Source organism: Hippichthys cyanospilos, chromosome 18 (assembly GCF_059441005.1).
Source record: "Hippichthys cyanospilos isolate Australia breed blue-spotted pipefish chromosome 18, RoL_Hcya_1.0, whole genome shotgun sequence".
In the NCBI taxonomy this organism is placed as follows: domain Eukaryota; kingdom Metazoa; phylum Chordata; class Actinopteri; order Syngnathiformes; family Syngnathidae; genus Hippichthys; species Hippichthys cyanospilos.
The window spans coordinates 8,201,974-8,225,707 of NC_142386.1; the positions used below are offsets into that span (position 1 = coordinate 8,201,974).

Genomic DNA, 23,734 nt, shown 5'->3' on the forward strand with positions numbered 1-23,734 from the left:
TGGCTACTAGTGCTATACACTGAAACAAAGCATCACAAACATCAACACGAATAGTGTATTTATTTTTGGACAATCACCACAGAATTGAAAAGACAGTGAACTTTGTTTATCAGATACCCCGTGGCAACATATAACGATGAAACATGATGATTAATGGCTAATAGACCACAAAAATACCTTTTAACGACGACAAAGACGTTAAAATATGGAAAACAATGACTTACATTGATGACAGCTACACATCACTTCCAACGTACAGTACTTTGAAAATAGACACATTTATTACTTTTGTCATTGTGTAGGGAGGGAAGGAGCATATACTATTATTAAAATCTTGTCATGATCCAACACACCTACACTTCAATTTGGCAGTGCAATTAGGTCTCTTTTTAAGGCAACAATAGGACAGCACCACAGATGCAACCACAGTAGTTACATGCAGGTTGTTTCAAAGGCCACAACTAACCTTCCAGGATATTACAAATATATTCACGAGGAAGACGAATCACGACAGCTTGGGGAAAGAGTTTGCAGGATATGATCCTCAATTAGAGGTTCAATTCCTGAGCATAAAAAGGATATATACGGAGTCATCATAAAGCAGAAGCTAATCAATGATTAAGATCAAGATTTCATCACATAAGGGGATTTAATCAAAGTATATTTTTAAATAACATTATCATAAATAACCACTATATACTGTACTTTCTCCTACAGTAAATTTTCAGATTAAAGACTTGTCACAGAAAAGTCTTTGCACGTGCTCTTTGCATAGTTAATCGATTTGCTGTCAGTAAGTGCACAAAAAATAAAACCATTGATCAAAAAATGGCATCTATTGTTATATGAGGAAGAAAAGTGCAAAAGATATATACAAATTGTCGTGGCGGCTGACATGCTCACTTGAAATTTGCCAATTTTTTCCTTATGCTTTTCTGATGGCACTTGCCACCAGAGTTTCCCGTCTTGTGGTCACAAACGCCTGCTGTTTTTCGTAATAGGCTGCCTCATTAATAAACGTGGGATAAACAGTGCCAGTGCCTTGGTAGGGGATTGTCTTCCCATCAAACGTTTGGAACATTGGGTCACCCGGGTTCAGTGGCTCCCAGTCGCAGTCCTGCAACAAAAACAAGGGTGAAATGACTTGTAACGTTATGCTGTTTTCACAACAAACACCCAGTTTCTTTGATCAAAATACTTTTTTTTATTCTTTATACCTGTAGATTGGGGTGGACCATAGCAATGATGTTTCCATTGGCATCTCTGGGGTAGTCAACTCTTTCCGAAACCCGGAAAACCTCCACTGTGCAGGACGGGAATTCCATGCCTAAAAAACACACAGGAAACAATATTAATAACATTTCAAAAAAAAAATCTTAAATTAGCCCTCACAGACTTGGGTTGTCAGGTTAAATGAAATGTGATTAGTGATTATTCTACATGGTGGGGGCACATCTTGACTTTTTCTTTCCCAATAATGTATTATGGAGATTATGATCCCTCAAAAAGCAAGTCTCAGGGTGCATATCCTATTGTAGTGATGAACTAATAAAGCTTCATGAAGCACTTGTGGTATTTTGGGCGTATTTCTCAAGTGAAAGATGCAGTGAAAATTAGCAATAGCATCATCGAAAAGAGGTTAAAAAAATACAGCACAAGTGTTTCATAAGATGCCATTTTCCCATGAGTACTCTACAGTGAGGATATCGCAAACACTTTACAAATGTTCCATTGTGTGAGCCAAAAAAGATCAGGGAGAGAACCACGTGTCAGCATGCTGCAGTGTTATTGCAATAGGTCAAACACAAACTGTTTTCATGACTAGAGCAAAAAAAAAAAACGTCAAAGAAGAAAGTAAAGACAGGCTAAGCAAAACTCCTCACAGCTAAAAGCCAACAAATCCTTCAACAGAGCGTTATGTTGTACACCAAATGAAAATGAGAAAAAAAAAATGAAAAAGAAGGAGAAATTTTAAGCACGTATGATTCAAGCTGTTATTTTGTACACCTAACAAGTTCTTTCTTCATGCAACTCAGCTTCTGGGTGCAGGAACATCCATTGATCACCAAGTCACAATTCACTCGCGGCGTCAGTGTGCTCCGGAGACACATTGCCACATCATTGGCACTAAAGACGGAAGCTGGCCAGCTCCGCAACAAGCACGCTATTCAATGGCAAAGCAACAGACTGCCAGCTGCCACTCACACTTGGCACACATGGCTTGTTTACCAAAAAGTTTACATAAACACTGCACGGGCCGGGCCATGCTGTAGGTTCACCACTCGCCGCCGCCCAGCTAGTTCGAGGTCTTTGTGCACCCATGACCAACTTCTCTCTCAGTATAACTATTGCTAACACTAGCCATAGTTGATCTGGCGCCAAAGGTCAAACTTGAGGCTCAAGCTGCAACCCCGATCTCTGTCTTACCTTCATTAAACAAAGCGATGAAGTCCAAGGCATGTTTCAGTATGACCCTCATATCTTCAAATATGTTACTCCTCAAAACCCCTTGAGGCTGAGGACCCACCTCCAAGCCTAAAACCATGAAAAAAAAGAATGCAGCTTTTCTACTCACTTCGCAAGTCCATATCTGCTTGTGTCTGAGGGACTCACCGACGGGATGTTTAGCGACGGAGCGGGATGTGGAATATTTCAGAAGGGGGTGCTCGTTCAGTAGAACCAGACAACTGGCGGGAGCCATGGCTTTCTGCAACGCAACAGACAACAAATTAGCAGCAGTAATAGCAGTAACGATATTAGTAGTAGTAGTAAAAGTAGTAGTAGTACTAGTATTGTTAGTAGTATTAGTAGTAGTAATGGTATTATTAGTTGTATTAGTAGTGATAGAAACAGTAGGAGGAACAGTAATAATGATAATAAAAGTAGCAAAAATAGTATTAGTAGTACTAGTAAGAGTACTAGTAGTATTAGTACTAATAATATTAATGATTAAAATTATTACTAGGCGTAATAGTAGTAGTAGCAGCAGTAGTACTAGTAATAATAAGACAAAAGTAGCATTAGTAGTAGTACTAGGGATACAACTAGTAGTCATAGTATTAGTACGGATAGTGATTATAAGTAATAGTAATATTAACTATAATAGTAGGAGTATTAGTACTAGAAAGACTACTGGGAGTAGAGGTAGTAGCGTGGCAGTGGCAGTAGAAGTGGTATTTGTATTATTACTTAGTATTAGTAATAGTTATAATGGTAGTAACAGAAGAGTTAGTTGTAGTATTAGTAATAGTAAGACTAATAATAGTAGTAGTAACAGTAGCATTAGTAGTACTAGTATTATCAGTGATATTAGTGGCAGTGCTAGTAGTGGTAGTAGTAAAAGTACTTGAAACAGTAGTTGTAGCAGTGGAAGTAGGAGTCGTGTGAGTATTATTAGTCATATTTGTAATAGTATTAGTCGGAAAAATCATAATAATAGTACTTGTAATGTAGCAGTAACAGAAATACAATCCATAGTAGTAGTACTAGTATTATTAGTCGTACTAGTAATATTAGTTGTCATGGTAACAGTAGTAGTGGTCATAGTAGTAGTATTGATGGTAGCACTACTTTTTGTAGTAGTAGTAGTAGTAGTAGTAGTAGTAGTACAAGTACAAATTTAAATCTATAAACATTGCTTGCATTGGTAGGCTATTTTCTTTCTTGTTAATCAGTAAACCAAAACTTTGAGTTGGAGTGTAACTATTTGTCATGCAGGGCCAGGTAATAATTAATGACATAACCCTGTGTGTTGAATTGAGGCTCCACCATGGTGCATAGCCAGAAACACGCAAATTGATGAAAAGAACTCGCGTACCTTGATGTAGTTCATCATTTGCAGATTGAAGTGGTCTCTGGAGTTCTCCAGAATGAGAGTGCAGCCCATGTTGGACGTGGTGTTGTGGAGGTCAAAGATGACATCATAGGCCTCCGGGCTTCCTTTAGGCCCGAACAGCCTGTTGATCTCCTGAGCTCTCTGCACCTCGTAGGGCAACTCGTTGCCCCCTGAAGCGCTGAGATACACACAACCAAACACAATTGCTGACACGTGTATAGCAGGTACATTTAAATAATGACATTTTTTTTCTTCCAGATGGATGATAATGGAAAAATCTGATGGCCCAGCGAGTGATGAATCAAGTAATATTATAAATGTTAATGTAGAAACCCGGACTATCTATAATAAATGAGCTTGGGAGAACTTAGGCATTACAATATTACATTGTGCCTTTTATCGTCCAACCCTAGTTTATAGAGAGGGATTTGTGTCAAAATGATTGCTTTTCAAGTGTATTTCTGATCCCCAAATATTTCAATGATTTTTCACATATATTTTTCATATCCACAAATGCAATTTTGGAAACAACATACGACCTAAATTGCTGTTTTTCGGGCTCATGACGCCTTGACAAGGAGACGTTCTTTTGCGATTTATTTTTTTTTCTACGCTAAAGCAACAGCGTCTTAGGCCAATAAAAGAAGGGTGTCTTCCAGGTGAAAACCAAACATATTAAAACAAGCCCAAGGGGTGAAACAGGCTCATATTTGATTTCCCGACTTTTATTAAATATATGCACAATATAGGGGCAGATATGGCCTCATTTCAAGACATTCAATTTCCAAAATACAAACGAGATAAGGGTTCACGTTCAATCGAGGGGCCAACACTGCCCCCTGGCGGATGGAAGAAGGACGGCCTTCAGACAATTCACAAGCAGTACTGAACTACGTTATGGTAAATGCGCATACAACATCAACAAACGTGTGAAAATCGCGGATATGCCGTATTTTTGAATCCGAAAACACGTGAAATTGCGAAAATATTTTTGGATCCCCAAAACACGTGAAAATCTCCAATGTATTTATTTGTGTGAACAATTTCAGTTGTCATTATTTTTGGTCTCATCTGTTTTACAGCATTTCAAAATGACACCTCATCTAGGGTGTTCTCTAACTTACTGTACAACAGAACCTCACTCGCCCATATTGTCCTCTATGCACACACATCTGCACTTTGTATCTCTATTTTCATTGAATATATTGTCCTGGGCGTCCGTGCATGGGTACACAATCACAGTGGCTGTTTGTTGATCAGCTGTGAAAGGGCATAGACGTTTAAAAAAAAAAAAAAAGGCTGAAATCGTCCATTATTTTCGGTTTGAGAAATATGCATCTCGAGCTGTTTTTTAGCATTTAAACTTCTTATTTCGTCTTCAGGAGAAACACCAAAGCATTTTTAAAAAGAAGAAGATATTTAAAGATCAAACTGCAAGAGTGATAAGGCCACTACTAATTTTACTTGGGACTGTGGGGACTTTCACTTAGGATTCTAATGTCAGAGCAATACTATAAAAAAAAAGCTTAAACAAATCCCACTTTATTAAAACCCAGGCAGGGTAGTCTAACATCCTGGACTGGTGGTCACCAACTAATCATAGAGGACATATAGTCATTCACCAATTCACACAAGTAGACGATTTAATTATTAATTAACCTAAAATTCATGTTGTTGGTGAAGACTGAGTACCTGTAATATATGCAACTCCAAGAGATTCGTACCTTGAACCTTAGAACTATGAGGCACAAGTTAACCATTAGTGCACCATTCTCCTCCACTCAGTTGCTTTGATCAATTTTTCACATCAGACTCGATACTGTCTATACAATTTATCAACTTTATATCAACACACCTAAATTAGACATTTCCTCCCACGCACTGTTTTCTACAATAGATCTGTCAAGAGGGCACACACAGTAACACTCCTTCCTCCTATCAAATTGGTCACTTGGGAAACGTCTAACTCATAACAACAATTCTGGGTGAATTATGTGCTAGTACGTTTTCTACAGTAAAACTTTGTATATAATAATTAAAATGCTCCTGTTTACTTGGACGACTAGGTGAAAAATCTCTCCTCCCCAACCCTAAAACAAAACCGAAAAGTAAAAAAACATAACAAAAAAAACGTGGACGTCTACTAGGATAAATAACGTGGGTGTATTTATTCCTGCACGGGTGGTACAGGGGGCGATGTAGAGGAAGTACAAGGGCCCGTTGTCATAATATTGCTGCTTGCAAGCCATTTTTATCTGCTTGCCAGTGCTGAGAGCGCAACAATGAAGGCAAATATCACTTTGGTGGTGTCAATTTAACATTGAGAAAAGCTCCTTGGAGGAATTTAAGAAAACTATCGAGGCTGCTTCCCTATAACATGAACGATAGCGTGAGTAAAACTACTTGGGGATGTTATGACGTGATCATGTTTTGGGAAACCTCGGGGGAGATGTGATGTTGTTACCCAATCACATTAAGCTGCTGTTGAATGCTCTTCTGACTGCTTGTGCTGCCCAGGCTTGCATAAGACTTCATTTCCGCTATATTGCACACGCAAAAGAGCGCAGAGAAGAAAATTGGGGCTAGGGGCGGATTAACCGAGGGGCGGTCGTCTTAAATGATTTGCAACTCGGTCACGTTTCGCTCACGTTTCTGAGCTGGCTGCCAGTCAGCTGAGGTCCAGACCAGGACAGGAGGCGGGTCTCAGCCTCTGCTATTATTCATACTGGAGCGTGTAAACACGATCAAACTCAAGCCTTTAAGATGAAAAGTACATTCTGTGGGGTTTCCCCTCATTAAGATAATATAAAAATTTAAAATTTCCTTGCATACACCTGCACTTACATTAAGATGAACGCCATATGGACGTGCGGCATTTTATATTATGGCGAGCATTCGCTGCCTGTTGATAATAAAATCGGGAAAAGGGAATTAAAGATCTCGAGCATCCGCGCTGTTCAATGACAACATTTCTAAGCATACCTGAGATTTTCCGGAGTAAACGCTCGGTTCAGGTCCGTGTCCACGTATCGGGCGCATTTCTCCACAGCCCTCGGGTTGGTGATGAAAGGTTTAGTGTCGACGCTTTTCCTCTGGATCTCAGCGCCGTTCTTCATCCAAAGGTTAACGAGCGTCACGCCGGACATCTCGTTCCCGTGCGTCCCGCCGAAGATCGCCACTCTCCGGGCCTCGTTGAAACTGTTGTACGGCGAAGACATGGCTCAAGTTGGGAGTGAGTGGGTGTCCTTCGAGAGCTCGGGACAGAAACAAAAAGTTTACAGCCGTTTGGCAATTGTCTCGTTTTTTGATGGGTTTTTTTTTTAAACGCTGGACGTGGTTCTGCGCTTGCGTATGGTGGCCGCCTGCTCATTGGAGTCTGCCTCCATGAACGACATAATATCCACCTGGACTACTGCTGTTGACACGCTGATTTTCCCCAATGTAAGGTGGCAACAAGCAAACATTATATTCATAACACCACACGCATTTCCGAAGAAGTCGTTTCAAAATAAACGTACAGAGGACGTTATGAAGACCTAACAAAATAAGAGGAAGTCACACAGTCTCATTATTTAAGTAAAATACTTTACAACACCCGTGTATTGTTTTTTTTTTTTCTCTATTGAGATTCAAGAAAAAAATAATTTGCATTTTTTCTCCGAGGTCTTGGCATAGTGTTTGAAAAGGGGAACCAATCTGGGGTTGGATGTCAATGTGAAACTATGAAGAGGTTTTGACGGTTTAAAGACTAAAAAAGCTGAAAAAATGGACGCGTTGTTTCCAATTCAAAACAATAGAATGTCTATGATGGTCGGGAAACTGCTATCTCTACTCACTGTCACAGTCTCGACGACACAAAGTCAATTATAGTGTAATTATTTTTAAAACATTTTATGGTGATTTCATGTTTTATAGCACAAAAATGGCATTTGATAATCAACTTACATCCACTGTAACTTTATAGGCAAGTTCATAAAACATTTTTGATGCATTTTCATGTGATATATGATATTCTGATCCCACACTTGAATTCCTTTAAATGTATGTACAATAAATGGAGATAGCTTAACAATAACCGAAGTTGCATCAATTTGAACGTTGCCGAGTCAAAATCCCTAGTTTTGAGAAAAACATCATTTTTGCACATACATCCATTAATGGTGCACGCTGTCTACAAATCAATTATTTTTATACAATTCAATTAAAATTTGAACCTTTTGGCTGCTGGGAAATAAAGTCGAGAGTCTATTCTCGCAGAAATCCCAAAATGGGCATCTCTGTCATGTTACATAAACCCGGTTTAGTGAAAACATCACATTTTAATACAAAATTTATTACAAAAATGACATTATAAACCACCAGTGCACACACAGGCATCTTCAAATGATACATAGCCTACCTCGGAAATGGTTAAAAACGTTAACATTCCAATATGTACAGCCTTTGCCTATAGGCTGGACAGCAGGGCAACTGGGTAAGTTTTGTTCTGACGCGTGCGTCAATCAAATAATTTCAATAGTCTCTTTGTGTTGCGTTGGATATGCCAATCCGTTTATTTCGTCCACATTCCTTTTCGTTCAATATCTTGATAAAACAATAATTCGGGTTACAAACCAAACTTAAAGACCACTCACGTTCGCACGTTCGCACGTTCGCACGGTCGAAAACTGTTTGTGTCTTGCCCTGTCGCACCTGAGTGCAATCACCAACTGGCACGTATTTATGTAACCATGGCAACCATGGTTCCACCCACCATAGATTGGCATGTCTTCAGACAATTTGTTTAACTTTCTTAATATAAACAAATTAGAATATACAAAAAGCTTTTTGGCTCCAACACACCGGCCCCTAATTGAGAACGGCAGGAGACCGTGAACAATTCAAACCAATATTAACATAAATGGAGCCAACAAGTCATGTAAACGAAAACAAAACAAACCTCTTAGAAGCTTAAGTGTCTGCTTCTTGAATCAAGCAAAGCTTAGTTATTGGTCTGTCCAGTGTGCTGGTTTTTGTTTTAACTCGTGCAGAACGCACTAGTCCCTTCTTGTCAGCATAGATCTCTAAGACCCTTCCCAGCAGCCAGGATCCACGTGGGGCTGTTGCATCCGCGATCAATACAATGTCCCCTGGGACAAGACTTCTCCTCTCCTTGTTCCACCTCTGCCGCTCCTGTAGCAAAGGCAGGTACTCCCGGAGCCACCGTTTCCAGAAAAGGTCGGAGATGTACTGGACCTGTTTCCATCTCCTTTGGAGGTAGAGGTCGGACTTCTCAAATAGTCCAGGTGGTAGAGTTGGCGTTCTTTTCATGGTTAGAATGTGGTTGGGAGTGAGAGCTTCCAGATCGTTGGGCTCTCCAGATATCCTTGTTATGGGACGATCATTAAGAATAGCTTCGACCTCACATAGCACAGTTTGAAATACCTCATCATTCAAGGTTTGCTGGTGTAGAACAGATGTCAAGATCCGCCGAATCATCCTTATGATGCGCTCCCATGCACCTCCATGATGAGAGGCCGTTGGTGGGTTGAAGCTCCACTGGATTCCTTCCTCCAGGAATGCAGACTGAATTTTGCTGTGGTTTAACGCAGCCAAAGCTTCCTTTAATTCTCTGTTAGCACCAATAAAATTGGTTCCATTGTCTGATCTTAAATGGGATATTGGTCCTCTCCTGCAAACAAACCTGCGTATAGCATTTATGCAGGAATCCGTATCCAACGTGTAAGCAGCTTCCAAATGGACCGCTCTGCATGCCATACATGTGAAAATGACGCCATAGCGCTTTTCGATGGAGCGCCCCCTCTTGATTTCAATTGGACCAAAGTAATCAACTCCAACGTTGGTAAATGGAGGAAGACCGGCAATGATGCGCTCTAAGGGTAAGTCAGACATCTTCTGCTCACCTAATTTCCCTCTATGGCGTCTGCAGAACACACAGCCGGACAGGATCTTTCTTGTTGCTGCATGAGCACTAGTTATCCAGTATTTTCTCCTCAGTCTGGATAGAACATGATTCCTTCCACCATGACCCACCTGTTCATGGATGTGCTTTAGTATAAGTGTAGATATATGGAGATCTTTTGTGAGGATAACAGGATGTTTGGACTCCTCAGGCATTGCTGCTTTACTCAATCTCCCTCCAACTCTAAGCAAGCCATCCTCCAGAATGGGGTCCAGTTTGTATATGGGGCTATCTTTCCTTACTTCACCCGCTCCAGATGCCAATACAGCCAATTCTTCTGGGAACCTTTGCTGTTGAGTGAAGCGAATGATGGCAGATTCAGCTGTAGAAAGATCGTCTGGTGTTAGATACTGGTTTCCTAGTGCAGCTTTAAGGCGTTTCATTTCCTGTGCAACTTTTTCTCTATTTTCCTGTCTTAGCTGGTTTCTTTTTTGACTCAATTCCAATAGAGTCATCTTTAATTTCAGGATCCAAGCAACTGACCTCTTCAGTTTTCTCCAGTCCGAAAAGTAAGTGATTAATTGGTCTGTAGAACTCGGGGCATCGATCATTAACGAATTGCTGGTGAGTTCTTTCTTGACCTCAGGGTCATCAGCAGCAATGTTATACTGAAAGGTACAATCTGCATCTAGCCACTCATCCTCTGGTTTCCGTAGAAACTCTGGGCCTTCAAGCCAGCCTCTATCCGTCAGCAAATCGGCAACCTTGACTCCTCTTGAGGCTTTGTCTGCAGGATTCTGGCTGGTATTAATGTACTTCCACTGCGTGACATCCGATATTCTTCGAATGGCAGAAATCCTGTTCGCCACAAAGGTGTGAAATCTCTTGTCTTCATTTCTGATGTATTTTAGAACTGAAGTGCTGTCAGTCCAGAAACAAGATTTCTTAAGGCATAGCTGAATTTCTGCTCTCAACATAGTGTCAACACGAACTGCAAGAACAGCTGCAGTGAGTTCTAAGCGTGGAATGGTGACTTGCTTTAGAGGGGCCACTCTGGCTTTGCCGAGTATGAAGGAGACATGAGACCTATTGTTGTTGTTCCATATCTTCAGATAGGTTACACAGCCATATCCACGTTCACTGGCATCAGAAAAGTGATGAAATTGGCCACAGGTGGTTTTCCCAAAGGCTGCAGGCTTGAGGCACCTTCCAACTTCAAATGCCCTCACCCTTTCAAGTTCCCCCAACCACTTTGTCCACTGCTGCTGGAAAATTGGGTGAATTTCATCATCCCATCCATACTTTCCCCTGCACATATCTTGCAACATGAGCTTGGCGGGAAGAGTGAGTGGGGCAAGGAAACCCAATGGGTCGTAGATGGAGCTGACCATGGATAAGATCCCACGCCGAGTAGGAGGCTGTTTTTTGAGTGCTAACTTGAATTTGAACGTGTCTGTCTCAACACACCAATGAAGTCCAAGGGCTCTCTCAACTGGTAGTTGGTCTCTGTCAAGGTCCAATTCATATAAATTCTTGGATCTATCCTCCTCTGGAATGGATAGTAGCACTCCACGGTGGTTGCTAATCCATTTTGTCAAATGGAAGCCTCCTTTTTGACAAAGATCCATCAAGTTCCTGACCATTTTAACAGCCTCTTTCTCTGATGGCAAGCTCTTGAGACAGTCATCCATGTAGAAATTTCTGTTGACTGTGTCCATTACATCTGCAGGGAAACTGTGCTGGTTATCCTCTGCTGTCTTACGGAGTGCATAGCAAGCACAGCTAGGAGATGACACTGCCCCGAAAAGATGCACAGTCATCCTATATTCTATTAGTTCTTGGGACACATCGCCGTCAGGCCACCACAAGAACCGAAGAAAGTTTCTGTCCTTCTGTGCCACATTAACTTGATGGAACATTGCCTTGACATCAGTCATTAAAGCTACAGGTTCTTGCCGGAATCGGGTGAGGACTCCTAATAAATTGCTGGTGAGGTATGGACCTTGTAGAAGCTCTTTGTTCAGAGACTTTCCTCTGTACTCTGCTCCACAGTCAAATACCACACGCAGATTTCCTTTCTTGGGATGGTACACTCCATGGTGTGGAATGTACCACACTTTTCCATCTAAACATTCCAATTCGTGTTCAGCAACACGTTCGGCATATCCTTTGCTGATTACATCATTCATAAAGTTTGTGTATTCTCTGTGGAATTTCTCATCTCTCCCAAACCTCCTCTTCAATCCAAATATGCGTTGCCTAGCAACACACCGATTGTTTGGCAGACAGACTTCCTTTTTTCTGAAAGGGAGTTCCAGGGTGTAATGTCCATCTTGAAGCTTACAAGATTCAGTCATGATTTTCATGAACTTCTTATCATCCTGTGACATTTCCTCTTTGTCCTCCGATGTCGTTTCATTAAAATCATGGTTGTACTGATTGTGCAGCAATTCCTCCAAATGTGTTATGGAGGTCCTGTTGACAGTAACGCACTCAGCCTGCTCACTGTAGCCGGAAAGGGGACCATTAATAACCCACCCCAATAGGGTCTTAATGGCATATGGCCCATTACCACGACTGTTCACAACTTCCCACGGTTCAAGTAGTTTGGAGGCATTGGTACCAATCAATAGCTCAACATCAGCTTGAATGCGTGGAAGAACCACCCCATTTAAATATGGCCACTTAGCCAGCTCCTCTTCTTTAATGATGTTACTGGTTGTAACAGGCATTTTCTTTTGAGTGTAGACCTTGGGCAGGTCAAAGAACTCTTCTCCAGTGAGGCTTGAGATTTCTAAATCCGTCAACATGTAACTGGATACAGATGCCTTTGGGCCCATGGTTAGAAGGCTGATTTTGGCTTTTCTTCCATTCAAATTCAACTTCCTCATGAGGGCTTCTGAACAAAAGGTATCTGTGCTGCCGGGATCGAGGAATGCATAGGTTTTAATTACTTTATGTCCCTTGCTGGACTTCACCTGCACAGGTAAGATTGACAAAACGCCATTACTGTCACCGGCCCCTGTTTGTCCACAAGTTTGCAAGGAGACCTGTGCGTTGCTTACTGAAGGCTTATTTGGCTGACTTGCGTTGCTTGACCTCTGCTTTTGGTCAAAGTAAATATGAAGAATACTGGGATGCTTTTTACTGCACACCTTGCAAATCAAACGGTCAGCACAATATTTGCTTAAATGGCCTTTGCGAAGGCAGCCAAAACAGACTCCATTTTGTTTTATAAAAGCAAGTTTGTCTCTGTGTGACTTCTTCTCCATTGTTGGACACTGATCCAGAGTGTGGTCTTTAGAACAGCATATACAAGAGGCGGTGTTGTGAGCAGTATTACTTGGCTTGGGACTAGGTGGAAATCTTGCTTGCTCTTCTTTAGGCGGAGGGGTTTCGATAGTAGTTGCAAAGCTGTCTCCTTTAAACCTGGGTTTGCCTTGGGACTTCAATTTGTTCATTGGCTTTCCTGTGCCCGGTGTGTTATTCTGAATGTCACCAAAGACTGGATCTGATATTATCTTTACCTGGCGCTCTATAAAGGTGACGATGTCTGTGAACTGGGGTCTGCGGTAGTGTCTTTCCATTATGCCGCATGCAGAGACTCTCCAAATCTCTCTTAGCTTATATGGAAGCTTTGAAATGATGACTTTCATGTTGGCTGGCATGTCAAGTTCTCTCATATACTGTACCGTTTCCATGGCATTACAACACTGACGAAGGAAGAGTGAATATGCTCGAAGGGATTTTGGATCCTCAGATTTCAGCAGCGGCCAGTTGTGAACCTTCTCCATATATGCTGCTGTAATTTTATATTCATCTCCAAAGTTTTGGTCAAGAAGATATTTTGCCATGTCATACCCTCTGTCTGGTGCCATGTGTTGACAGCTCCGTACAAGCTCGTTCGGCTGACCCTTGGTGTACCTCTCCAGATAGTACAGACAATCCCCTTTGTTTCTTGCGTTTCTCTCAACGCAATGTACAAAGGCTCTAACAAAGGTTCTATATTGTAGAGGATCCCCATCAAAACATGGTATCTCCCTGGGTGGCAGTAAATGAGAGGTTTGCTGTTCCATTAGCATGGCTGTGATTTCATTTTGTTTTTGGAGCAAGTTGCACACCGTTGAAGTGTCATTGAATTGAGAAGCATTTTGTTCCACAGGGGGGTTCCTGTGGGTAGTATGGCCAATGTCCCATGCTGCATTCATAGGCATGTGTGATTGTGAAAAGGGTGGTGGTTGTACACGTCGGGGTGGTTGTTTTGTTTGAATATACGTTTGCTGCTGTGGTGGTTGTGAAATGAGTCCTTGCTGCTGTTGTATAGGAGGCGGTTGTTGTTGTACATAGGATTGTGCAGATTGTTGTCGGGGTGGCTGTGGTTGGATAGGTTGTGTGACTGGTTCATGTTTTCTGGCTAGGGTGTGTTGTGCCACCGAAGGTTCTTTTGGTCTTGCACCTTTCCTAAAGTAGGAGTCCATTCCATCAGATGGTGCTTGTGAGAGGGTTTGGTGAGTGGGAGATTGTAGCACTGATATTTTGGCATTGGCAGCAGCCAGTTCTGCCTCCAGCTCCAATGTTTCCTTTTTCTTTCGCAGCATTTCCTCCATCTCCTCAAGCGCATGCTTCTCCTTTAATGCTGCTGCACGAATTACAAGGGCAGCTCTGTCTGCCTCTACCTGCTTGCGAGCTCGCAACGAAGAGGTGCTGGACCTACTCGCTTCACTCCAGGTGTGACCTTTAGTGGATTTTGTGCTTTCAACATTAGAGATGCTGTCGTTGGGATTGATTTCATTTTCCACATCATCATCGCCACTTTGCACAGCTTGGGTCCTTTTTGTCCAATCATTAACCTCCTCAATAAATTGATCATTATTGATCATTTTAGCCTTGAACCAAATGTCATGTTTGTATTGTTCTTCTTGAGGTATTAGTGGTAGAAGAGCACACTGTGCCTCTCTGGCATCTTTGCATAGGTCCAGATATTTCACAAGTGCACTTTGAACCTCCTGTTTGCATCCTCCATTTTCCATTAATTCTCCAATTGTTTTCTGCATGTTGGATGCCCTTTTTAATTTAGAATTTCTCTCCTTTTGCAATGAATCAATTTTCTCCATTAAGGCCCTTGGTGTTAGTTTCACCTTGCGTTTGGAGCCAACCTGTGACCCAACTTGAGATTTAACCTGTGAAATTTCACTGCGAGCACTTTGACCTGTGGTGGTCACATTAGACCGTTTTTCACCCTCTGAAGGTTCATCCATTATTTGCATTGCATCACCATTTGAGCACATAACATGAGCAACACCTTTACCTGAATCCATTTTTGCAATACAAAACCCAACCAGCAGTGTGAAATGTAAAACAGTACCTTGTTATTTCAGTCAAACCCCACAGAAATTCATCACATTACAATCAAGACCTTGTAAAACGTAACGGAGATGAAACCATAAAACCACCAATGCATTGGATTTTACCAGAGCGCTCGTATTGACACCTTTTTTATCCTCAAAGTCCCCTATGTGTGCACACAGTATTTTAAATGGCCATATATTGTTAACCAGCTGGTAGCGCGCTACATACCTTTATGTGCACAGTGTACCTGTCCAAGTTTGGAAAAGTGCCCCAATGCAAAGTTCAAGCACCGGGCCGTTGTCCTGGTCGTGTGATGCGATGCGATGCGAGGTGGCTGGGCAGCGCGGCCGTCCGCTCACCGTGGATGTTCTGGCTGGCTGCCTTGCTGGTCCTGACGTTCGCGGTGCCTCCGCTGAGCCAAGCCAATGGCCCGCACGCCGTGTCTCCCCTGGCGTAGTCTTGTGGTCCGTTCAAGTTTCGCAACAACTCAGCGAAACAGCACTAATTTGTCCTTTCATGCAACGATCGGATGCCGTCCAAACCGAGCAGCCGTCACGTTGCGTTTCCTCTCTGTTTCCAATATACTTTAAACTGGTAGTCCGTCTCAAACTAAGACTACAGTTTTCGACATTGTACAGCCTTTGCCTATAGGCTGGACAGCAGGGCAACTGGGTAAGTTTTGTTCTGACGCGTGCGTCAATCAAATAATTTCAATAGTCTCTTTGTGTTGCGTTGGATATGCCAATCCGTTTATTTCGTCCACATTCCTTTTCGTTCAATATCTTGATAAAACAATAATTCGGGTTACAAACCAAACTTAAAGACCACTCACGTTCGCACGTTCGCACGTTCGCACGGTCGAAAACTGTTTGTGTCTTGCCCTGTCGCACCTGAGTGCAATCACCAACTGGCACGTATTTATGTAACCATGGCAACCATGGTTCCACCCACCATAGATTGGCATGTCTTCAGACAATTTGTTTAACTTTCTTAATATAAACAAATTAGAATATACAAAAAGCTTTTTGGCTCCAACACAATAAATTGATCTTATTGTTGAATACAATTTAATTTAACTTTTAAATAACAAGTCACTCACTGTCTGAGGTCAATCTTTTTGTTTCCTCTTCACAGTCTTAAAGGAGACATTTGGAAGAGTGACGTAGTCTCTGATGTCATAAGGGTGAGCTTGCGTGTCAGTCTTTTCTTTGTCTTTTTATGTTCCTCAACTTCATTACATAAGAGCATACCCTCAAGATCAGCATCATCTGTAAGCTGTTTTCATCTTCCTGTGTTTTAAATCATTTATTGTGTCATCTTTGGGTGCTACTTCATCAGAACCACTGTGAGAACTTTCAGCATCGTGCGCTTGAAGTGAACTGAGCTCTGTGGATTCTCCAGTCTCAGAAGGTCAAGTTTCTCAAGGACTTGTATTCTGCCTCTTCATTACCTCGGCCTCATCTTGGTTCAAAAACTCCTCACTTTCCATGCAGGTTGCCACTTGACCATCGTATTTTTTTTTAACCTTCTGAGTCCATCTTAGCGTTTTCAAGCGAAGCCCCGTGAGATGGGCCAATAAAATCCTATGTGCTCTTGTGGCCGACTGACTTCTTTTTCTTTTTCTTGAACCTGTGATGTAATTCTGGCTCCAAAGCACTGCATTCCTCCACATCAGCAACAAGGAAGGAAGAGGTTCTACTGTTTCTGTTTTCCCGTTCCGACACAGACTCATCGACTTCTGGGATGGTTCTGCTGGATTTTTTCTTCTTCTTCTTTTTCTTTTTAACACGGTCTTCGGTCAATTGCTCACTTCCATCTAAAAGTTCAGCATCACTAATGTTATTTTCAGGTAACGTCGGCGGTTTTCTTGTTGTAGCTTCATGAGAAGTAATGTCTGAATGTGATCTCTTTTTTTTCTTCTTCTTCTTCTTTGGTGGCTCATCATTTAGAGGTTCGCTGACCACACAGGAGCTCTCTTCGACCTCTCTATGCTTGTCCTCATCATCTCGGCTGATAGTGCAAAAGTTAACCAGCTCCATTTCTTGTCTGTCATTTACAGAGGTGATGTCACTACCTTCTACACTATTATCATCTGGCCCTAGAATGTTAGCATTATGTGAAATGTTGTCCAATCTGTTTTGCTGTGTGTCATCTGTGGTTTCCATGGTTACAAATGTAGCATCCTTACCCTTTTCCTTCCTGGAATGCCAATCACTCTCTTCTTCTGATACAATGTTGTCTTTTTTGGAAAGCGCAGATTCAGTAGTAGTTCCAGTGGGTTCTTGTGTTATTTCCGAGAAAAGTATCCTTTTGGTTCTTGATGTTTGGGTCACATTGTTTCTTTGTACTTTATGAGATGTTGAAGAAGGATGCATTTGATTGTTCTTAGCTTTCGCCAAAGGCTTACTTGACGAGGGCACCTCAGCTGTTTTCTTTCTTTCTTGAGGAACAACTCGTCCCTCCTCCTGATGTTCCTTTGTACAGTGTCGTGGTGTATACCAGGGTTGCTGACATTTTGCTCTGGATTTTTCCACAAAACATTTTTTTTCCTGCAACATAACACAAAAAAAGAGGATTAAATTCATTTTAAAGATATACAAGGAAGCTATTTTTACTTTGGGGAATATGAATTGGCTGGGGAGGGAAAAAAGTCAACCAAGTAGGGTAGTTCACGCAACTCAAAGCTCTACCAAAACCATGTTTGAGTCACAGTTTTCAACATAAACCTTTCTTATAGACACATTAAGTGTTAAAATGGTGCCCCCCCCCCCCCCACACACACAAAGGTGATCATTTCAAATTTAACCCTTGTGCCGGATAACCAAAATAAAATACAAGCATATTCACATATGTCAAATTTGATTAAATGTGTGTAATTGATAATGGCTGAAACATAGTTTATTCATCCTCTTTTCCTCTATCTTTTTGTTGAGATTGCTTACCACCACTTTGATGTCCTCATCACTTGATATGTCTTCATCTCTGAAAAACATATTTTGCAATTATAAATAACAAAAACACTAATCCAACAGATGCTTTTAAAAATTAAAAAAATTAAAATAAAAAAACAAAAACAAATGAAGCATAGGCAAGATTCTCTTCATCAAAAAAGGGGTTAATTATTTTGATGGAAAATATTTGTATTTAGTTAGCGTTTTATTTTTTCAAAAATAATTAAGATATAAATAAAAGACTAAATATGATGACTAACTCACACTGTCAGTGGTGATATGTCTTCATTATCTCGGTCAACTGTTGGTAGATCATCAAAATCCACTTGATTCCACAACTCGACACATTTGAAAAAGCCGCCCATCACATAATTCTGCAAGCGGAAAACTTGATTGGAGATAAAAGTTTGAATGTGGATGAAATTTGAAGACGTTAACATATAAAATTAACCCTTACATTAAATTTTAGATTCTGTTTGGTTGTTAAACCAGTGGATCTGGGCTTCCGTTTCGTTTCCGTGAGAAAAGAGAAGTTGTATTTTGGTATCTTTATCTTTTTTTTCCTTTTCTTCTTTCTGCTTGTCTGACGGACATCGTCATCACAGCAAGAGGATGAAGTGTCCCTCCCATTGTCCTCTAATTCGGTGACAAAGGTGTGCTGTGATGATTTCCGGCGTCTGAGTGTTCTCACGACCTGAGGTACGGGCAACTGTGTAAGAAAAAGGCTGTCCCCTGAATCACTGCAAAGACCCAACCAAATAGTCATGTGAATATCATGATGAAACAGGATTTCTTTTATTACTCAACGATACCAAATCATTAGCATCAAAGAATAAACAGTAATAGAAAAAAATGTTTGAAATTCATTTTACTTGCGTTATTCAAATGCTGAATTATGTGTCTCATGGCTTGAATTAAGAAAAGTTGGGAAACTGTACCTGTCGACTTCAAAGAGGTCATCAGGTTTTGGATTTTGGTCACTCGGTACCGACGAACACTCGAGGAACTGAGATAATTGCACCACATCCTCAGGAGGGGACGTATCCAAGACGATTTGGTCTGCTGCTAAAACTTCAGCCAAGGCGTCAGACTGAGTCCAACTAAAACTTTTTTTGTTTATCTTTGACATTTTGTGGGGGCTTTATTGGGATAATTGGTCCTGAAACTAGTCTACCTCGGAAATGTGCACAAATGTCTAGATAGTTTAAAAACGCAACATTCAAATTAAAACTAAAATTATATATTTAAAAAGCATGCTGTTTATATTCCTCAAATAACGGAGATTCCGTTTGGCAATAAGTAAACTACGTACATTAGCTTCACGCGTGCTTCCGGCAGAAATAGGAAGTACTTTAAGCAATGTCACGTGACTTTCACGGTATTCACCAAAGGACATAAAATTTTGGATGGATCCCCTCTACTTAGCCATCTTTCGTCTACCATTAACGCAGACTTTAAGACGAGACTGGAGACAAGCACACTGCCAAAGAAAAAAAATCAAAACCTCATAAATAAAATCAACAATTAAAATTCAAGAAATCACAACAGAAATACCATCAATGAACGAAAATGTTTGTATACAATTTACGCTTGGTGGGTAGGTGACACATGAACAATGAACCCTCTCGTTACTGTATTTACTCTTTGGTCCTACTTCACTCAGTCACTTTCGCTGCAGATTGTACATTTCGCTTGTCCAATTTTTCAACTCGCATCCACAAAGTTTCACATTTAGTCATGGCAGACGTGAGCAAAACTGAAAAGGCTCAGTTGCATGTTCCCGAGCTGGAGGAACTGCGTGGCGGTAAGGATTTGTATTGGTGTCGACGTGCACGTAAAGTGACGTTTGCAGACGACTATTCAACGTCTTACATAATTATGGGGTCCCGTTAGTGCAAAAAAAAAGTCGATGTGCAAGTAACATGACGTTTGCCGATGACCATTGAACGTTTTACAATGGGGTTTCGGTAATGCCAAAAATATATCTATTGAACTTTGAACTGTCCTTTCGTCGTATAATTTGTCATTGCATCCTCTCCGTCAACGTGTCTATTGTTGACAATGTGGCGTTACTTTGTATTGTTTGACAATGTCTTTGCTTCTCGACATTGGTGGTGATTGAAAATTCCGTTGCTACGTGTCAATGCTACGTGTCTATGCTAAGTATCTATAGTATTTTTTGAACCTATGCTAAGTGTCACCACATTGTCAATAGCCACGATGCAAACACAAAGTACACAATGCAAGGACAGGTCAACGTTCAACAGACATTGACAAATCTCATGTTGCATGTAAATCGACGTTTTTTTTTTGCACTGACGCAACCCCATCGACTTCAACGTACTGAAAACAATGTTTAGTCAGACGGCAAAATGGAATAATTATTACTGTTTGCAGTATTACAAAAAGGACTGGAGGGTGATTTTGCAGAAGTTAAGGTGAGTGTTGTTGAATGTCCTGATCTCAGGGAGAAGCCGTTCAACTTTCCTGTTCAAGGTAAGTTTTTTTTTTTTTTAACACAGTGACTAAGTCCACACATTAATCATTGATTTTAATGTGTACACTTATTCTGATGTTTTCTTCATCTTTCAGGTTTGTGTGGAAGTCCTCGGGTCACAGATGTGGGAGGAGTACCATATCTGGTTCCTCTGGCTCAAAAAGACAAGGTACTGTTGTCTACAGCTCACCCAGAGATGCAAATGCATCCGGTTCATTCAAATCCCAACTGCTACTTATTGATGTTGTCCAATTTTCCTGTCTTATTCTGTTATTAGGAGTATGACATGAATGCTGTAGCAAAGGAGATGGAGCTACCTGGAGCATTCCTTCTTGGTGCGGGAGGTGCTCCTTCAAGGATAGTGGGGATGAATGCAGAGGTAGTCTTCAAACATCTTTACACTCTCCAACTACTGGATTTGAGCTCTGTTCACATAAATCTGTGGAACCTAAAATTGCCACAACAGTGTTAACTAAACTCTTAGTTCTATTATGTTGTTCTCTTCCACGAAATTTGGGCCTCTACTATCAAGAACGGCAGATCAAAATTATTTTTTTTCCCCACTTTTAAAAACTGATTGAGCTTAGATGCATTTTTGCTATTCCAGCTGATGCCACTGGTACTGACTGAAGCAGATGGGAGGCCTGCAGTGAACAGCAGCTACATTTCCTCCGTCAATCCGGCGGATGGCCAGTGTCTGCAAGAAAAATACAGTGACAAATTCTCTGATTGCCACTTTGGACTGCTGGGGAATCTTTATGCTTGTGAGGGGAAGCCAGGAAAGGTAATGATCAGAGCGTAAGATATGCTGAAGCTGGTTAAACGTTCCTGGTACCTACCTGCCTGACAGTGGGTTTTTTCATTAACTGAGGAAGCTCATCTACCGAGACTCCACTAGGGGGCGCAAATTCTTCACAAAATGGGCCACTGCAATTGCCTTGTCGTTCTACTACCGTGCAAAAACGTCATATAATGGGTAGTTGTAGAATTTTACAATGTCACGCAATGTACGTCTTCTCCTAGTGTGTTCTACTAGTACACAGAACTATCATGCTGTTGTGGAAAAAAAATATAACTAGCGAGACATGGTTATGCAACTTGTGGTGCACCTTTGGTGTTCTACTTAGACAAAAAAAAAAATAATACAGTAGTCAAATGTAGTCCTTATACTTGTGTGCTCTAGTTTTGCTAGTTTACCAACTGTACTGAAGAATAAAAAGATACTAGTAGTAGGATTTCCTTCAAGTCAATCTACCAATGCACACTAATGTCATAGTCATGAAAAACACCAAAAGACAATGTTCTGCCTATTAGTGATTTCAAATGTCGTACTACATAAGTGAGGATATCCGAATTTATGATAGGGATTTTTTTTTAATGAAGTTATTATGGCATGTAAAATTGACAAAGCAAGTTGAGACATTTGTCTGTTCCTGTCCCCAGGTCATCGAGGTGCGAGCCAAAAGAAGAACCGGAGCTCACAGTATTGTGACATCCATGAGAAAAACTTTGGAGGTGAAGTACCCTGATAAAATTCTGGCTCTGGGGGGCACCTTCGTCATCCAGAAGGGAAAAGCTCGAATCCACCTTATGGTAAATATGAGCATGCGATCGCAACAATTTGAATGTACAGAAGAGGACATGACATGTAAAATTGAATTTTTAAATATGTAAATTGTAAGAATTTTAAATTTGTAAATAGTTCGGTCTTTCGACTGCCTGTCCACCCGTCATGTGTGGAATCCGGCAACCAAGTAAAAATTTTAATCTGGCTGTAAGGATTGGTATAACGTATTTAGTGCTGCGGTCTATGTGATGACAGTGGAGTGTATTTATTTATTTTAATAAATTGGCACAACCACTTGCCTACCCTCCATCGCCCTAGTATGATATGGGTGCTTGAATAATGCATATCATATCTCCTTTTAAACTAGCAATTTGATGTATAAAAGGATGAAACTCATGCTGCCCATTTATGCACAGCCACGAGAGTTCTCAGTCTGTCCACTCAATACTGACGAAGAGGTCAACAGCTGGCTGAAATACTTTGAGGTCAACGCCCCACTCATCTGCCAGTCGGTCCTTGTATCTAAAGATCCTGTAAGTACATCTCATCAATGGATGCTGTGAAAAGCATGTGTGCCTTAGGTCAACATTACATTATTTTTGTTTTGACAAACAACTTAATTTTGCTGACACTGACATCCGGCACGTGTTGCCAGTGTTTACTGGTGGCTGGGTCTGTTTTAGCTGCGGCTAGCAAAAGTTAGCCGCTAGAGAACAGCGCCTGACTGCTCCTTATAGGCTGGCATGACACAAATGATTCCACACTTTGAAGCTCAGAGCCTGCCAGTTGCTGTTCCTACTGATCACTTTTTAACAAACCATGCTGACTCAAAAGTGCAGTACAGTATGTAGTTGACCCCACCCTTTGAATGTCAATCAAGGGAGTGCAATTACTTACAAAAGTTCAAAATCACCTTGATAGTAAACACACTGGTTCAGTGAGGTTGCGGTTTCCACATTTACCATGGCCCTCAAAGTCTCCTTTTCAAGTTTTAAAACATTGTAGAAATTATAACAAAAAATAAAACTAGTGGTAGGCGAAGACTTCATCACAATTCCCTGTGCGTTAGTGGAATATTTCCCAAACAAAAATGTCCCAAAAAGCATATACATTGAACCACCAAATTGTCAAGTTTCAATAACCATTTACATGCTTTCTTCAAGGGACTTGACCTACGTGTGGAGCACACCCACTGCTTCAGCCACCATGGAGAAGGTGGTCACTACTACATTGACACCACACCTGACAGCGTGGAGTACTTGGGCTACTTCGTGCCTGCCGAGTTCATCTACCGCATTGACAGGCCCAAAAAGACCCATGCAGTCGGAAGGGATTAAACAAGGCCTGCATGGTGCCACTAGTATTAGGAAACTCAGAACCACATATAGTACTATAATTTGTGGGTTTTGTGAAACTAAACTTTTTTTTACATATGGATAAATCAATTTATGTTGCGATGCTGTATACAATGATTAGGGGTGTCAGATTAACAAGATTGTGATCAATTAATCAGTCATAGTTAAGGCATTATTTTTTTAATCACTTTAATCTCATTTTATGTATCTACTGTTCTTTTATTACAGTATGCTGATTAAATCAGTTTTTATGCATCGAGCTTCTTGTATTTGTGTTC

General features: G+C 41.0%; 3 protein-coding genes across 4 annotated transcripts; 1 reads left to right on the forward strand and 2 right to left on the reverse strand.

The window, feature by feature from the left end:
* Positions 1–41: 41 nt before the first annotated feature.
* aspa (aspartoacylase) lies at positions 42–16,603 on the reverse strand. 2 transcript variants are annotated; one of them, XM_088441152.1, is made up of 7 exons: positions 16,186–16,603; positions 6,818–7,033; positions 3,818–4,013; positions 2,614–2,707; positions 2,428–2,535; positions 1,218–1,327; positions 42–1,117 (listed from the first exon to the last, which is right to left on the reverse strand). In XM_088441152.1, the coding sequence occupies exons 2-7, from the start codon at positions 6,979–6,981 to the stop codon at positions 926–928; spliced, it is 864 nt and encodes a 287-aa protein (XP_088297278.1). In that variant the 5' UTR covers positions 6,982–7,033; positions 16,186–16,603; the 3' UTR covers positions 42–925. The 2 variants fall into 2 exon arrangements, with proteins under 2 accessions (XP_088297278.1, XP_088297277.1); XM_088441151.1 differs by lacking the exon at positions 16,186–16,603 and having other exon boundaries at positions 6,818–8,136.
* A 58-nt stretch (positions 16,604–16,661) lies between these two features.
* Positions 16,662–19,369, reverse strand: LOC148408832 (uncharacterized). The gene is made up of 5 exons (XM_088441150.1): positions 18,976–19,369; positions 18,495–18,777; positions 18,302–18,411; positions 18,029–18,068; positions 16,662–17,635 (listed from the first exon to the last, which is right to left on the reverse strand). Exons 1-5 carry the CDS (start codon positions 19,164–19,166, stop codon positions 16,670–16,672), a joined length of 1,590 nt encoding a protein of 529 aa, XP_088297276.1. The 5' UTR covers positions 19,167–19,369; the 3' UTR covers positions 16,662–16,669.
* A 303-nt stretch (positions 19,370–19,672) lies between these two features.
* bkgd (beta-keto-L-gulonate decarboxylase) lies at positions 19,673–23,715 on the forward strand. Its single transcript, XM_088441736.1, has 8 exons — positions 19,673–19,841; positions 20,435–20,533; positions 20,630–20,703; positions 20,812–20,913; positions 21,142–21,318; positions 21,978–22,127; positions 22,518–22,634; positions 23,265–23,715. Exons 1-8 carry the CDS (start codon positions 19,775–19,777, stop codon positions 23,436–23,438), a joined length of 960 nt encoding a protein of 319 aa, XP_088297862.1. The 5' UTR covers positions 19,673–19,774; the 3' UTR covers positions 23,439–23,715.
* The last annotated feature ends 19 nt before the right edge of the window (positions 23,716–23,734 follow it).

What these genes read in the sequence shown, in the direction of transcription:
- aspa (XM_088441151.1), bottom strand. Translation starts at nt 7,053, where the DNA reads ATGTCTTCGCCGTACAACAGTTTCAACGAGGCCCGGAGAGTGGCGATC. An exon ending in TTTACTCCGGAAAATCTCAG is followed by an intron (nt 4,014 to 6,817) that starts GTATGCTTAGAA and finishes TGTGTATCTCAG; the next exon opens with CGCTTCAGGGGGCAACGAGT. An exon ending in CGTCGCTAAACATCCCGTCG is followed by an intron (nt 2,536 to 2,613) that starts GTGAGTCCCTCA and finishes TCATGGTTTTAG; the next exon opens with GCTTGGAGGTGGGTCCTCAG.
- LOC148408832 (XM_088441150.1), bottom strand. Translation starts at nt 19,166, where the DNA reads ATGTCAAAGATAAACAAAAAAAGTTTTAGTTGGACTCAGTCTGACGCC. An exon ending in GACCTCTTTGAAGTCGACAG is followed by an intron (nt 18,778 to 18,975) that starts GTACAGTTTCCC and finishes GGGTCTTTGCAG; the next exon opens with TGATTCAGGGGACAGCCTTT. An exon ending in AACAGAATCTAAAATTTAAT is followed by an intron (nt 18,412 to 18,494) that starts GTAAGGGTTAAT and finishes TTCCGCTTGCAG; the next exon opens with AATTATGTGATGGGCGGCTT.
- bkgd (XM_088441736.1), top strand. Translation starts at nt 19,775, where the DNA reads ATGGCAGACGTGAGCAAAACTGAAAAGGCTCAGTTGCATGTTCCCGAG. An exon ending in CTCTGGCTCAAAAAGACAAG is followed by an intron (nt 20,704 to 20,811) that starts GTACTGTTGTCT and finishes TTCTGTTATTAG; the next exon opens with GAGTATGACATGAATGCTGT. An exon ending in GTGAGGGGAAGCCAGGAAAG is followed by an intron (nt 21,319 to 21,977) that starts GTAATGATCAGA and finishes TCCTGTCCCCAG; the next exon opens with GTCATCGAGGTGCGAGCCAA.